This window comes from Lagopus leucura, unplaced genomic scaffold (genome assembly GCF_019238085.1).
Source record: "Lagopus leucura isolate 7727_CA_CO unplaced genomic scaffold, USGS_WTPT01 Super-Scaffold_741, whole genome shotgun sequence".
NCBI lineage: Eukaryota > Metazoa > Chordata > Aves > Galliformes > Phasianidae > Lagopus > Lagopus leucura.
In genome coordinates this window covers 6750260-6763670 of record NW_024962256.1, presented here as the reverse complement: position 1 = coordinate 6763670, position 13411 = coordinate 6750260, and the positions used below count along the sequence as shown (strand labels likewise).

At 37.9% G+C, this 13411-nt stretch overlaps 1 protein-coding gene across 1 annotated transcript in view; it reads left to right on the top strand.

Annotated features, from left to right (window-relative positions):
* The window catches only part of CACUL1 (CDK2 associated cullin domain 1), a 38582-nt gene extending 25646 nt beyond the window's left edge, over positions 1-12936 (top strand). Inside the window, exons 6-9 of the mRNA XM_042863754.1 lie at positions 5709-5798; positions 7098-7236; positions 9260-9303; positions 9974-12936. Coding sequence (XP_042719688.1) covers positions 5709-5798; positions 7098-7236; positions 9260-9303; positions 9974-10014 — 314 coding nt within the window. The 3' untranslated portion in view covers positions 10015-12936. The remainder of the gene's footprint in view (positions 1-5708; positions 5799-7097; positions 7237-9259; positions 9304-9973) is intronic.
* The last annotated feature ends 475 nt before the right edge of the window (positions 12937-13411 follow it).

The following is a 13411-nucleotide window of genomic DNA, read 5'->3' as shown; positions in this document are numbered from 1 at the left end:
ACCCACAGCCTTTTTATATGCTGTGTGGACTTACTCTGAAGAAGTCTTTCACTGTTTAAGCTACATCTGCATCATCAGGTGATGATCTAGAGTGTAAACAGCCAATATTCTGCTGTTGAAAACCTGGTGTTGGTTCACATTTATGTGCGTTTTGGGGAGTTTTACTTCACACTTGGTTATGTCTTTTCCTGTGGATGCAGGGTTATTTGAGGGTTTGAGCACAACTGGTTTAAGTTTACACCAAAAGAATTGAATTGCCGTGCTCCAGGGCACCTCTGTCACATGAAGCAAAGTGCAGTAAATGGGATGATCAGCGAGTTTGCTTCGAAAGTATGTTTCTAATCTGAACTAAACCATTAATGTAGAGTGAGCCCTTAAGCATTTGAAATCACTGTATTTTTCTTTCAGAGAGACACAGCAACAGCTATAATGGCAGAAGCAGTATGGGGCAATAAGAAAAAGGTGCAGCTCCGTTGCTGAGACACTTTCCTTCTGTAACACTGCATGTTGCTCTGTCTCGTGACACTGCTTTCCTTTTTCTTTGTGTGCAAAAATCAATAGCAAATGAGAATCTGCACAACTTCACCATCTTCATACAATTTTCTTGTTGTTTTTTTTTTTTTAAGTTTGATATGGAAAAATAAATGGTAGATTTATTAAAAGGAAACTTCAAAAAAAAGGGGGAGAATAAGTCTCTTGTGGTGAGAGTTGCTGTGTCTGAAGACTCAGAGTGGGTGTCTCGATAGGTTAAATGGGATGAGAAGATTCCTTTCTAAGGGTCTTAAAAGTAAAGCAAGGTAACACAGTACAAGGAAAAAACACTGACCCTTTCCAGTGTGTTTGAACCTAACAATAGTTGATGGTACGTTTTATGGGAGTTGCAGTGTTTCTGTTGTATGAAACTTCAGGTCCTTCTCAAGATGTGTTGGCAAGTTCTTTGCTGGAGGTCACAGAACTGTGATTTGGTTTGCAGTGTTTAATTTCTAGGCTGAGATATGTAGGCAAGCAGTATCATCCTATCACCTCAATTTCAAATTTCTATTCTAAACCATAAAACAGTATTTTTTTTATTCAGAGGCAAACTATTTTTGAGTTCTTCATTAAAAATCTCATGCTCTTCTTCCCAAATATTGGAAGACACAGGTGATTGCTAATGGCCACCAATTGCAGTTATGTTCTTTTCTAATGCTGGGGCATTGCTATTGCAGGATAGTCAGCCATTCCTTCTTTAAGACATTGAACTGACACATTTATGTCAGTCTGTTCTTATACCTCAGAGGGTACTTCTGCACTCTCAAGGGCAATACAGAATAGTTTGTTCAGCTACCAGTATTCTTTGTGCTCCACAAGAGGAACACCCACCAGTTTAAGAGTGGTAACAGCAGTGTTGAAATGGTCGTCGTGGTTTGGCAGGGCTCAGTAACTGTAGAGTAACCATACTGGTAGCAGTGCTGTTAGCAGGTACTGTGCACTCATTCTCTAAACAGCAGTTAAACTACTCACAAATTTTGTCACTGAAGTAAACTTTTAATTAAAAAACAAAGTTCCTTTGGAAAGTTGCAGCTGTTCCTTATTTTTCTTGTTTCATGTTGCAGCACCACAAAGCAAGGAAATTTTCTAATCAGAAATGTTATTCCCAAGTAATGACTGTTGTTTAACCTGGCTCACTGTAAGGGAATAACAAAAATGTCCCCATTTGATAAACCTTCATAAAACTGTAAACATAAAAAACCTCTTCCCCAGTTCCTGAATTCTCAAAGTCCATATTTTTCCATTTACAGCTTTGTTTTTCATACTTACTTTTTAACAGCACTGAATATTTTCCATGTGATTAAGACTTGAAAGCTTTAGATTGTAGCATTTTTATTAGATATTCAATAAAGCTTTTGGGCTATACTATGAGTACTTTAAAGTAATCTGTGGTCTCATTAGAATGCCTAGTGGCAAATGCTTAGTAATAGATCCAGCTTCTTCATGTTTTTCTCTAACTTAGTTTTAGCTTATTTCAGGCTTCTGAAGAATTTAAATGACCAAAAACTATTTTGATTTAATTTCAGGAAATACAAAGGCAGTATCATGAGGGTTAAGCCAGAAGGAAGGTTGCTTTCATGCTGGAGGCTTTTAAAGACCTAAATCAGCAATTAATGTGTACAAATATATTAATACTGAAGAGATGATAATGCTCTAATATTATTATAAGGGCACGTGACAATGCCCTTAATAGCAGGTTGTAGTATTTGGTTACCCCTGAGGGGGTCTGAGAGTTGGACTCTTATCTTTGTGGTCCCTTCCGACCAAGCTGTTCAATTATACCTGGGTTAAAGTAATGAACAAGTAATATGTGCTCAAGCTTCATTAGTTAATTTAATAGCAAAATAGGCAGCAGGCTTGTGAAACAAAACCAAAAATCCAATCAACCAATAACAAAACAATCTAACAACCCACATTTTGTGGACTGTTCATAGCAGTTCCGTTCCTGTTTTGTTCTGTTTGGTGGGATGCTTTGCATGGACTGAGTTTGAGAGTAAGGACTGAGATTTGAAACCAAGGTGAATGTGACATTGTGAAGGAAAAGAAGGGTGTTTGGGATCAGATGGATCCACTTGGATTCAGCTGAGAGAAGTAATTTGTTATACTGTTGAGTTGACTGTGTGAGAACTGATGAGATTTTGAAAGGGCAAAAGTGCCAGGTAAGCCTCTGCTAGTAAGCTTTGTTTAAACTGCATTGGGAGTAACTCCTTTCTGTTGCTCTGCGTCTCTGTATTTCTCCCTGATTTCTCACTTAGAGCAGTGGGAGGGCTCTAACTCTGTGGGAATATCTGTTTCTATTTCTGCAGTGTACTGTAAATATTGTATACATTACTAAATTTAAGTACTAAATAGTATACTTTGCATGATGGAGTAAGAACCTCATTAATATACTTATTTTGTAGCTTAGTTAGGCACTCAGTTCTGTTCCTGTTAAGAATTTATAATTTTTAGAGCACTGTTGAGCAATTACAACTTCGAACACGTCTACCTAAGCCAGACTTAAGCATGATTCATTAGAGTATCTTATTAGTGGAAGTTCTAAAGATCTTGTGAGCTAACATACAAAGCCGCACTGTTTTACTAGAAAAATTACATCTGCCAAGCAAAATTAGTATTTTGAAGTAATGTTGAAGGACATAGAGATTTTTTTTCTGAGTGGTTAACTTAGCTTTCTGTAAGTAAATCTTGAACTGCATACAGTTAAGTATGAACTTGCAATGTATCATCTACTACTCATTTAATCCTTGGGTCCTTGGTCTTGCCCCGGGTGCCCCTTGTAATTACAAGGTAACTTGAACCTTTGTTAAGGAACAGGCTGTGTGAGCACTGCTATGAGTGGTGGAGAAACTTGGTCACTGTGGAGTACATGAAGGGCTGTGGGATCAGTGACAAAAATCCCAAGGCCCTTACGGGTATTGGCTTCCCTCAGGTTAGCGGTGTTCCAAAGCATCTCATATCTCTCCCTGTACTCAAAGCATTTCATCATGGGAACCCACACTCCACTTCTTTGATTCTGCTGCGAGTCATTTTTCAAGACTGTTTGCAGGTTAATTAACTTCTTTACATGTTGGTTACTTAGTCTGTAAGATGCAGTATTAGTTCAAAGGTGCTGCGGAGGTGGTCAGATGGTATCATGGAGTCATTACTGCTGTCACTCACCCAAGGCTTTGCCTCGCCCTGCTCTGTGTGCATGCCACCTCCTGGCACTGGGTCATAGAATCACAGGTTGGTTTAGGTTGGAAGGGACCTTAAAGACCATTGAGCTCCAACCTGGTGCTGTGAGCTGGTTCCGTCCCACCAGATCAGCTGCCCAGGGCCCCATCCAACCTGGCCTTGAGCACCTCCAGGGATGGAGAATCCCACTTCTCTGGGCAGCTGTGCCACTGTCAAGGGTTGAAGGAGCCCTTGCAGCTCCAGTGTTTTGGATTCTCTTTAACTGCTCCAAAAAGCAGGAGTGAAAGTCTTCGTATCTGGAGATTTTTTTTCTAAGGTCAGTATTGTAAAATAACAGCATAGCATTTTTGGTGTGACTGGCACAGCTGTTTCTGTTAGGTTTAAGTAGTTTTCTTAGGATGTAAGGTTCACAGGAGTGAAAGTTTTGAATAAGAAGTGGTTAGGTTCCATTGCAAGGTGAGTTTCTGTGCAAAGAACCCCATTGTTGATGTACTTAAATTCTTGTCTGTAAACCTGCATTGAGATTTTCAGCCTATCTGGAAGCATTTGGAGTTTTATGCATTCTTATGGAAATCACTCTGGAAATATCTGTTCTTACAGTTGTGTTGTTCTCCTTAAGATATTGGTATCCAGGTTTTGGAAATAGCGTGGCCTGGGTCATGGCTTTACCCCTCTGTCTGAGAGGGTGCAATGAAGGAGCCAGACTCTTGTCAGTCGTGCCCAGGGCAGGACAAGAGGCAATGGCCACCTGCAGGTTACACTGCACAAGCTGCCCATACACACTGCATGGATTTTCCATGGCTATCTATCTACAGATATTCCTTATAGAGCATTAGCCTCTTTTTAATATAACAACCTTTCTTGGCTGTCAGGAGACTAAAGAGTAGGAAATGGGCTGTAAATATGGCATTATAAAACAAATCACATGCTGTCACCACCTCAAGCCTTCAGCTGAAAGGAGCAAGCACTTTTAAGATAGATGAATTTATTTTACACAACTATAACAGTTTGATTACTTGGAATGAGAGGTTAGGAAAAAAGCTTCATTAATCTGTCCCTTTAGTGAGCCACTTAAAGATTGAGCAGAATGTAATACTGCAGGTTTTTCTTCTTATAATAAGTACTATAGTGATAGGTACAGAAGTTGGAACTGAAGAAGCAAAGATGTTTGAAAACCAGTGACTGTAGTGTGTAGGTGCAGGAGACATGCCCTTTAGGTAGAGCTGTAACAGTCGTTTCTCCTCTGCAAGGGTTTGTGTACTATTCGGTTACTTCATAGAGGTGTAAAAACAGAGACAGCAGCTGGTTTAAACCATAGTGATCTTTTTTTTGCGTGGTTTTTATAATTCAGATGTAAGTACAAACCTCGAAGAAAGCACAGTGCAGGCTGAAGGTCTGGCTAGCATTGCATAAGCAATGCATATCTGCTACTGACAGTTATTTCCCTTAGAAAAAGGTGCAATTATTGCAATGTTTACTACAGGGCATAGGTATCAAGAATGAAATAGAAATGCTTTTTTTTAAAAAAAAAACAAAACAAATGACTCAATCTCTACAGTTTTTTTCTGCACTGTTTCATTCATTCACTTTCAATCCAGCTTCAGTTTGATGAGCAAGATGCTAAATAATACAAAGGGAGGATTGGTGACTGCAGGTGTTTACCGCACTGGTGAGAGTACTTCTAATAATTGTTTACTTGTGCATCAGACTACTTCAAGCCGTTGCTTGCTTGTTTTTACCTCACAGCTCCCACTGCCTCTCTGAAAAGGGGTGAAAAGTAAGTTTTCACGTTTTCATCTTACATGATTTGAGCTGAATGCTTCTACAGGAAAAATGAAGTTTTAATAAGAACTAAGTTCAAATAGGTGGCTGTTTCCTTTGAGGACATCTGATAACAAAAAGGACGCAGTTGCTGTATTTCTTTCAGACTGAAGTATGTGAGTAAAACCCTGCTTTTTAAATTAGGAAGATGGGTAATTATACTTCTCTTCATTTTATTTCAGCTTTACTTTTGGAAGCTCAGTCAACACCCTTTCAAATAACTCCATCAACCATGGCAAATATTGTGAAAGGCCTGTATACACTAAGACCAGGTAAAAAGAGAAATGCTTCAGTCTCTCAATACTGTTGTTCTGATATATTTCACTAAATACATATGTTGCTGCTAACTGTCTTCTGTCTTTTTTACCATGCACGTGTGTTGTGTTCTGTCAGTCATAATGCTTAGTTACACTGTGTAAGGAGTCCAAGGACCCAGTGGTTCTTGCTGCCCGTCTCTGTGTCCTGCACAAAGTGAAATGGTAACCACCTGGGTACTAAAGTTTTGTGGTGTTTTTTTTGTTTTGTTTTTTTTTGTTAACCCAAATAACACAGCAACAAACACTCTGCTCTGAAGCCTGTAGGAAGATCTTTTTCTTGCATTCTGTAACAATAAAGAAGTTTTTTTTTTTACTTGATTATCACAGAGGTTTTGAAGGTGATGCATTGAAATGATGAGTTACTGACAGCAGCTTTTCAAAAGGTCAGATCTTTGATGTAAAAAGAATGACAGTTTCTTCTCTGAAGCCATTATTTGAATGGTATTGTTTTATGCAGGGCCTTAAATTAGTCCCCGACTCCATCACAGTCATCTTATGCAACAATAACTATATCTGTATAGAACTCTGGATAGGAATATCTTACAGAAAAGCCCCTAATTCTGTAGTGCAGTGTTCAGTATTTATACAGACCAGAAACATAGTGGACCCTCCATTTACAAAATACATGGATAAATCACTTTTAGTAAGCAAGATTTACCTTTATGACAACAGGATTATTGTAACATTTTAAAAATGAAGAGCATAATTTCAGTAAACTGCTCAGTACCACAGAAAAGTATATAAGTGTAAAAGTGACTTATTTTTAAAGCAGTCCCATGTGGTTCTGTTGTATTGCACTTAATATGATAGATGTTGAGCTTGTGATTTCCTTACTATCCATTTCAGTTGATTTCTGTCTTGCCTGTTAACTTCTCAGGCTAGTTTGGGCGGTATCACGGGCCTCATCAGATTTTGAACAGTTGTCTTACATCTGTATGGCTGTACCTACAAGTTGTGAAATTTCCTCTGCACAGCTGGGTAGGAAGAGCTGGGTAAAAGATGCTGTAGTCTTTGAGAGATGCAACAAGAACTGAATCTTGTTTTGATCATACGGTTGACACACAAAAAAATCCTACCATCTACTTGCAAGCATGTGAATATTTATTCTAAGGTTTTGGGTTTTTTAAATTCAAAGTACTAGAAGTTATTTCAGATATGACAAAAATCCATAGAATATCTGCCGGTAACTTCTAAAGAGTAGAATTTCACAAATGATCTCATCCATATATTTTGTTGTTGTTTTCCTTCTTACAGAATGGGTACAGATGGCACCTGCTTTATTTTCTAAATTCATCCCGAACATTCTACCCCCTGCTGTAGAATCTGAGCTTCAGGAGTATGCTGCTCAAGACCAGAAACTTCAAAGAGAACTTATGCAGAATGGGTTTACTAGGTAACGATTGCTAGTCTTCTGTAGTAATTGTGATGGACAGTAAAGGTGAATACAAGTAAAACTACTGGAGGATTAATTCAAGAGTTAATAAAGAACCTCCAAAACTCAGTACCTAAAATACAGCCTAAACTTGCACGTGTTTTGAGGGCTACCAACGCTGCAGATGGGAGCCATAGCCAGAAGATTGGAAATCTGAAAGCATTTTCTTGAAGTAGACTAGTTGTTGTTCGTGTCCCCTTGTCCTTTGATTGTACTTCCAGTGCACAATCATGTTCTTTTTCAGGCTTTTATGTTGGTCATTTATTTTCTCTTAGCTGGTGTTTTTTTCCATGGTGTTCCTGAAAATGTCATTTAATGACTTCTCCTTATTCCGCTTCCAGAGCTATTTATACAACTAAGGTATTTATTTTAAATGAGAATTTCCCTTCTGAGCCTTGAGCTGAGGTGGAGGGGTGAAACAGTAGATGAAACAGTGGAAATTTTTTCTTCTTGTTCAGTCTGAGCTGTGCCAGTTGCTTTATGCTTTCTATCAAACTGGTTTGGTGGAGGTCAGAAAGGATATTGGCCACGTAAGGGGCAATGATGAGTTTACAAAATTGCACTAGCCCGTGCTTTGGTGCAATTGCTCTTTTGGCATAGCTTGCTTTCAATTTAATAAATAAAAAGTGCAAAATACAACTTTGTAGTGGCATAACTGACAGCATTAAGTCTGAAAGTGTTCTGCAAAGTATTCTTTATGGTGTTGTATTTTCAGGGAGTTGGTGTGTTCTACTAAGAATGAATGGGGCATAGAGTCTGTCATCATTAAGAGATAAAACTAAAGTACAGTTGATATATTTACTTCATTATGTTTTGCATTGATATTTGAAATGCATTTTGCCATGAAATGCATTTCAAGATGTAATATGCTGGTTACATTCCTATGTATAGCTGTATGTGTATATATGTATTTAAGGGTTGTTTTTTTTTTTTGTAATGAAGGAGCATGTCAAGTCTGTTCTGTTCTGAGTTCTTTGCTCTCCTCTAATTACATCAAAAAACTGAGGAATGCAGCACAACAAAGAGTCTTGAGCAGTGTTAATGACCTGCCAGGCTGCAGTTGGAATTGTAAGTTGATCAGCACCATTACGTGCTGTTGCTGCAAAAAGTGGGAACACAAACCAATCACTCAGTGGCATTTCTCTTGTGAACGACCTTAATCAAGGTATACTCAGCAAGTCTATCACCCTAGGACTGGTTTTAGAGGAAGAACACTTTGTATTATTAGAACTCCCAATTTCAACCAGTTTCCAGCACTTAAGTGTGGAATTATAACTACTGTGATGAAAACATGTTGCAGTCTCTACTCCTTATATAACAGATTCAACAGCAAGGCTATCATCACAAAAAACTTGGGAAAGCAGCAAGATTTTTCAGCTTTGAAGAGCTTCTGTGCGTAAGAACAAAAGGAGGTTTAGAGGGAGATTGTAGGTTTTTCTTTTCCTCGTTTTTTTCCCTACATGGGTACTAATATTGCTTTGAGTTTTCAAGGAGGAATGATGTCAATCTGCATTTGTAGATCTCTGCAGTTGCTGCAATATTCTCCTTGGTGAGGGAGTGCTGTCAGCTTGGACTGACATAAAGTCTGTTTGTTGGGTTTCCAGGCATGCCTTAGTGCCTTAGGTTGATAGGTGGAGATTTCTCAGTTTTAAAATTTCTCAACCAAACCTTCTAGAACTAAAGAAAGCAACTTTATATGTGACTCGAGGAAAGTGCTCATATGCACCATGGTATTTATCTACATTTTGTTAAAAAATACTATGAAATTGAACTATTTTTTACTGATTAAGTAAATAAAATTAGCTTTTTTTAAATACTTATTAAAAAAAAAATACTTTTTTTAAATACTTATTTTAGTAATCTGAAAATCCTGAAGTCATTTTGTGTAACTCCTGTGTTTTTGTAGTTAGTGATTGTGCTGAGGTATTTTGTTATTGTTTTCATTTTGGCAAATAAACATACCTCTCTTGCTCCTCTTTTCTAGAGGTGACCAGTCACGGAAAAGAGCTGGAGAAGAGTTATCTTACAGTAAGTATGAATTTTCAACTCTGATGACATTACTGAGCTGGGTATAGTTCCTCCCAACAAATAAGAGTAGGGGATATTTACCTGTGTGTATTTCTGTACCTTCTGAACTGTGCTGTTTGTACTTTATAACAAATCTTGTTTCCTTTTACAGTAGACTAGTAAGTAGGCTTTATAGGCAGCTTAAGAGGTGATAGTCATGGCTTTATTTGGCTTCAGTGAGAGTTGACTTTATTGCCCAACAATCTTGTAAATATTTTGCCAGGAGATAATTTAGTCCCATATATTCTAGATTAGGATTTAAGTATGGGTCCTGATTGCTTATCATTAAATAGCCCTGGAATTTGGTAATAGTATCTATTTCTGGTGCTGCTGTTAATCTCAGCCTGTTTTATTGCATTCTCTCCACTAAGATTCTTCATGTCCTTTCAGCAGAGCATGTTTGCTTCCTTTCCGACTGTAAAATGTTATACAGTTCTATTATGATTCTATGATTATGAATGCTTATTACAAACTGAAATACATGAGTGTTTATCTAGTGTATCATCTTCAGGTTACACTGTTAATGTTTTGCAGGCAGTGCTGTTTTTAGGGTGGTTAGGGAAGGCGGGCAAAGAACCTAACATGGAACCTTAATGTGAGAATATCTTGAACTTTATTTTTATGATTTCAGATGGCTCATCAGCTTGTGCAAGCTCCAGGGGATACAGATAGTGAATATACTGGATCAGCTTCTATTCCTAGCCACAACAGACACTGGAGGAGCGCAAGTGATATCCGGAGCCTTCTTTGGCAACTGATGATACTTGAGCTCTGACATGAACTATGCCTCGAAGAAGAACTTTGGACTCTCTTCTTCATATAATGTCAGTTGCTGCTACAATTGGGATGACTTTGAAAGACGTATCTCCTTGGTCTAGTCTCTCAACAAGTTCATGCTCTACGATTATTGTGAGGAACGCACCTTGAAAAATAATCCTTTCGAAGTGGGAATGGGCAGCCAAAATCAGCAGCTTCCAAAAACATTAGAATGGAAGAACCTTTTTTGCACTCTTTTCTTAATATTAAGGACGTTCTTAAAACTAGTTAACATGTCAGTGAATTAGTTTTTAAACTTCAAGGTATTTTCTGGAGCTTTTGATTAAATAATAGGAATAAATTTTCATTATTTTGCAGTATTTGTTTGTTAGTGTAAAAATCGTCACCTTTTAAGAGTTGGTCCCATATAAATGTATCTTCTGTCAGGGAGTCTTAAATTCCAGGTTTTTTTCTTATTTTGAACTCTGCTTTCCTATATGTTTGTACTCTGTGCCTTCAGCTTGTGCACTTTGCAACTTTATAGACCATATTTTGTTACTGCAAAATGTGTTCTCAAGGAAAAACTTGATGTGAACAAACATGCTGCAAAGTTGCACTTTTCTCTTGCATCAGTAGGAGGTGAATTTAAAGAGGAAGGAAGAAAAGTTGAACGTGTTACCATCACTAATCATGACTCAGAAGTTTGTCCCTTTTCATTTTTTGTATGTATTAGTGTTCAGTGCTGGGACCAACTCTTGTAGAACCCCTCTCTAACTCTTCATTGGCCTCTGTAATTGCAGTTGTTTGAGATGTGAATTCCAGACTGAAGGAAATACCATGATGTATTTTAGGCTGTGTCATGTGGAAACATTGTTTGCCACGGCTAAATTTTTTAGAGTGGATCATGGAGAAATTCTCCACTGTAGTAGGTCTGTAAACTACATCTCCATCAGCACAAACCAGATTTGCACCTGGTCGATCAGTGAATACCACCTTTCCATGATCACTGTGTGCCTCCTGTGCCATTTCTCCTGGTGCAGGCATGTGATGGGGGTGTGATGGTGGATGTAGTCAGAATCAGGGAGTTCAGAAGTAGTGTAACGCCTGCATGTGTACCTGCTTCTAGTCCTGTGTGGACTCAGCAGGATGACCAGCTGAGCCTAGTTCTAGGAGGTCAGGACCTATGGTCTGAATCCTAATGATTGTGACGTGAGATTTTATCCATACATGGCTGATGTAATTCCTTTGAGGGGAAAAACATACTTGAAAGAGCAGTTTGACTAAGTTTTTTTTTTTAATTACTATGGATTTATTTTTATCACTTTTAGTTATAAAGGTAAATGAGTTGGTAATATAAAATCTTTCTGAAATGAAACAGTTTTTAGTTATGTCTTGCACAACTCTTATTCCTGTTTTTTAAAAAAACAAGACAGAAACCCCTGTATGCTTGCATGTGTTCATTCTGAAACGCAAGAGAAAGATTTAATAATAATATGTGCGGCAGGGATAAACTTTGTTTTTCTTTATGCTTTGTAACCAGACTTCATGTGAGTTTAATGTTATCAGTTTCACATCAACCATTTTGGCAATACCTTTAGTTTGGAGGGGGGGAGAAAGTGGAGGAGGAAAAGGACACTGTGATTGACACCATGATTGACAGTCTGATTGCGCCTATCTATGGCTTTGCATGCATGCAAAGAAAATTTAATTATGAGGAAGTTTTAAAATTAAAAATGAGTGCATTAGTGTTTTGTTTTCCAGAGAGAGCAATGCCAGCAGTCAGACCCTGTAGCTAACAGTGGAAAAGCAAACCAAGCTGAAGAGGGATTTTCAAATGCTTGTAGCATGTTTCAACTTTCTACCAGCCACTTAAGTTGAAGCAGCATTAAACAGAATCAGGTATATTTGTTGCTGGTACGTGGTGGAGAAATTAATGAGTGCTAGGAGGGAATAAAAAAAGATTCGTCAGCTTCCTGATTTGTATCAGTTTTGGCTTTAAACAAAAATAAAACCTCTGGTAGTGTCCTTAGCTTTAAAAATCACTCTGCTGAAATGACAGCACTCAAATTCAGAGCAGATGTGTTAACCTAACCTGGTTAAAATCTGTTTACAACTTCATTCTCATTCACGTAGTACGTACAGTAAGCGAGCTCTATCATCTCTGTCATCTGATTACAACTTTTTCTGTTCTTCAAATGTTTTTACTGGTTTAGGTTTGTAAATAACATAGTGCTTTTGCTTCATTTGAGGCAAGAGTTTTAACATTTTATGTCACATTATGCTTGGGGCACAAACTTGTAGCACGGCAGTTCCTTCAGAACAGAAAGCATTCCTGTCGGCGTGGTTCACTTCATACGCACTACAAGCAGTGCTTGGATGCTTCTCAGTCCTGTGCAGCATTCTCACTCGGCCAACATACAGGAGAAATCTGTTTGTTAATCACTGTATTACGTTGTAAATTTGGCATTAAAAATTGTGTGTTTTGGCATTATTAACACAATGCTGAAATCGTGTTTGTCTAAGGCTTTATCATTGTGACTGAGCATGAAACGGAGTACAGCATACTATACTAAATTATTTGTTTCTCTGTAAACTTGCATTTTACAGTAAAACTAACTCAGCCACCTTGAGCATTGGTACTGTAAAGCCACAGCAACTATGAACAGCATGATCCTAACTGCAGTATTTAATTTACCCAAATAACTTGTGGTAAATCCGTTGCATCTGTAGCTTACTCTGTTAAGATTAAGCAGTAAAGTTGGTTATGCAATGGGTGTCCTCTCTATGTTGCACTGGTTCTATAGCCAAACTTGCTACATTAAAATATTTTTAGATGAATTTCAGTTCTTGATTTTGAAAGTTGAAATATCAAAGTTCATGATGATTGTGATGGTAGGGGATTGCCAATATATATTTAAGATGGACTTTGATGCAAATCATAAAAGGGAATCCACGTAGATAAGTGCTAGTCTCTTCTATAGTTGTATTTCCTTGATGTCTTTCAGCAGTTATTGAGGAAGTATTTGTAAAATGAATGGTTTCAAGCAATAGTCTTTTGACCTCAGGTTTAAAAACAGAATAACCAGTAACACAAAGATCATGCTCTGAGTGACAGACAAATATCTTTCATGTGTACTGTGGCAGCCCTGGGGAAAGGACTGTTTTATGGAACTATGGAATAGTAAAAGAAACACCCACCTACTTAAATCTCTACTCTTGTCATAACCCCCAGCTCCTGCTGAGAGAAAACCAAAAGTGTTTTGACATCTTGAAATGCACCAGGTATCATGCAGTAGAGCTCACAATATGTTGG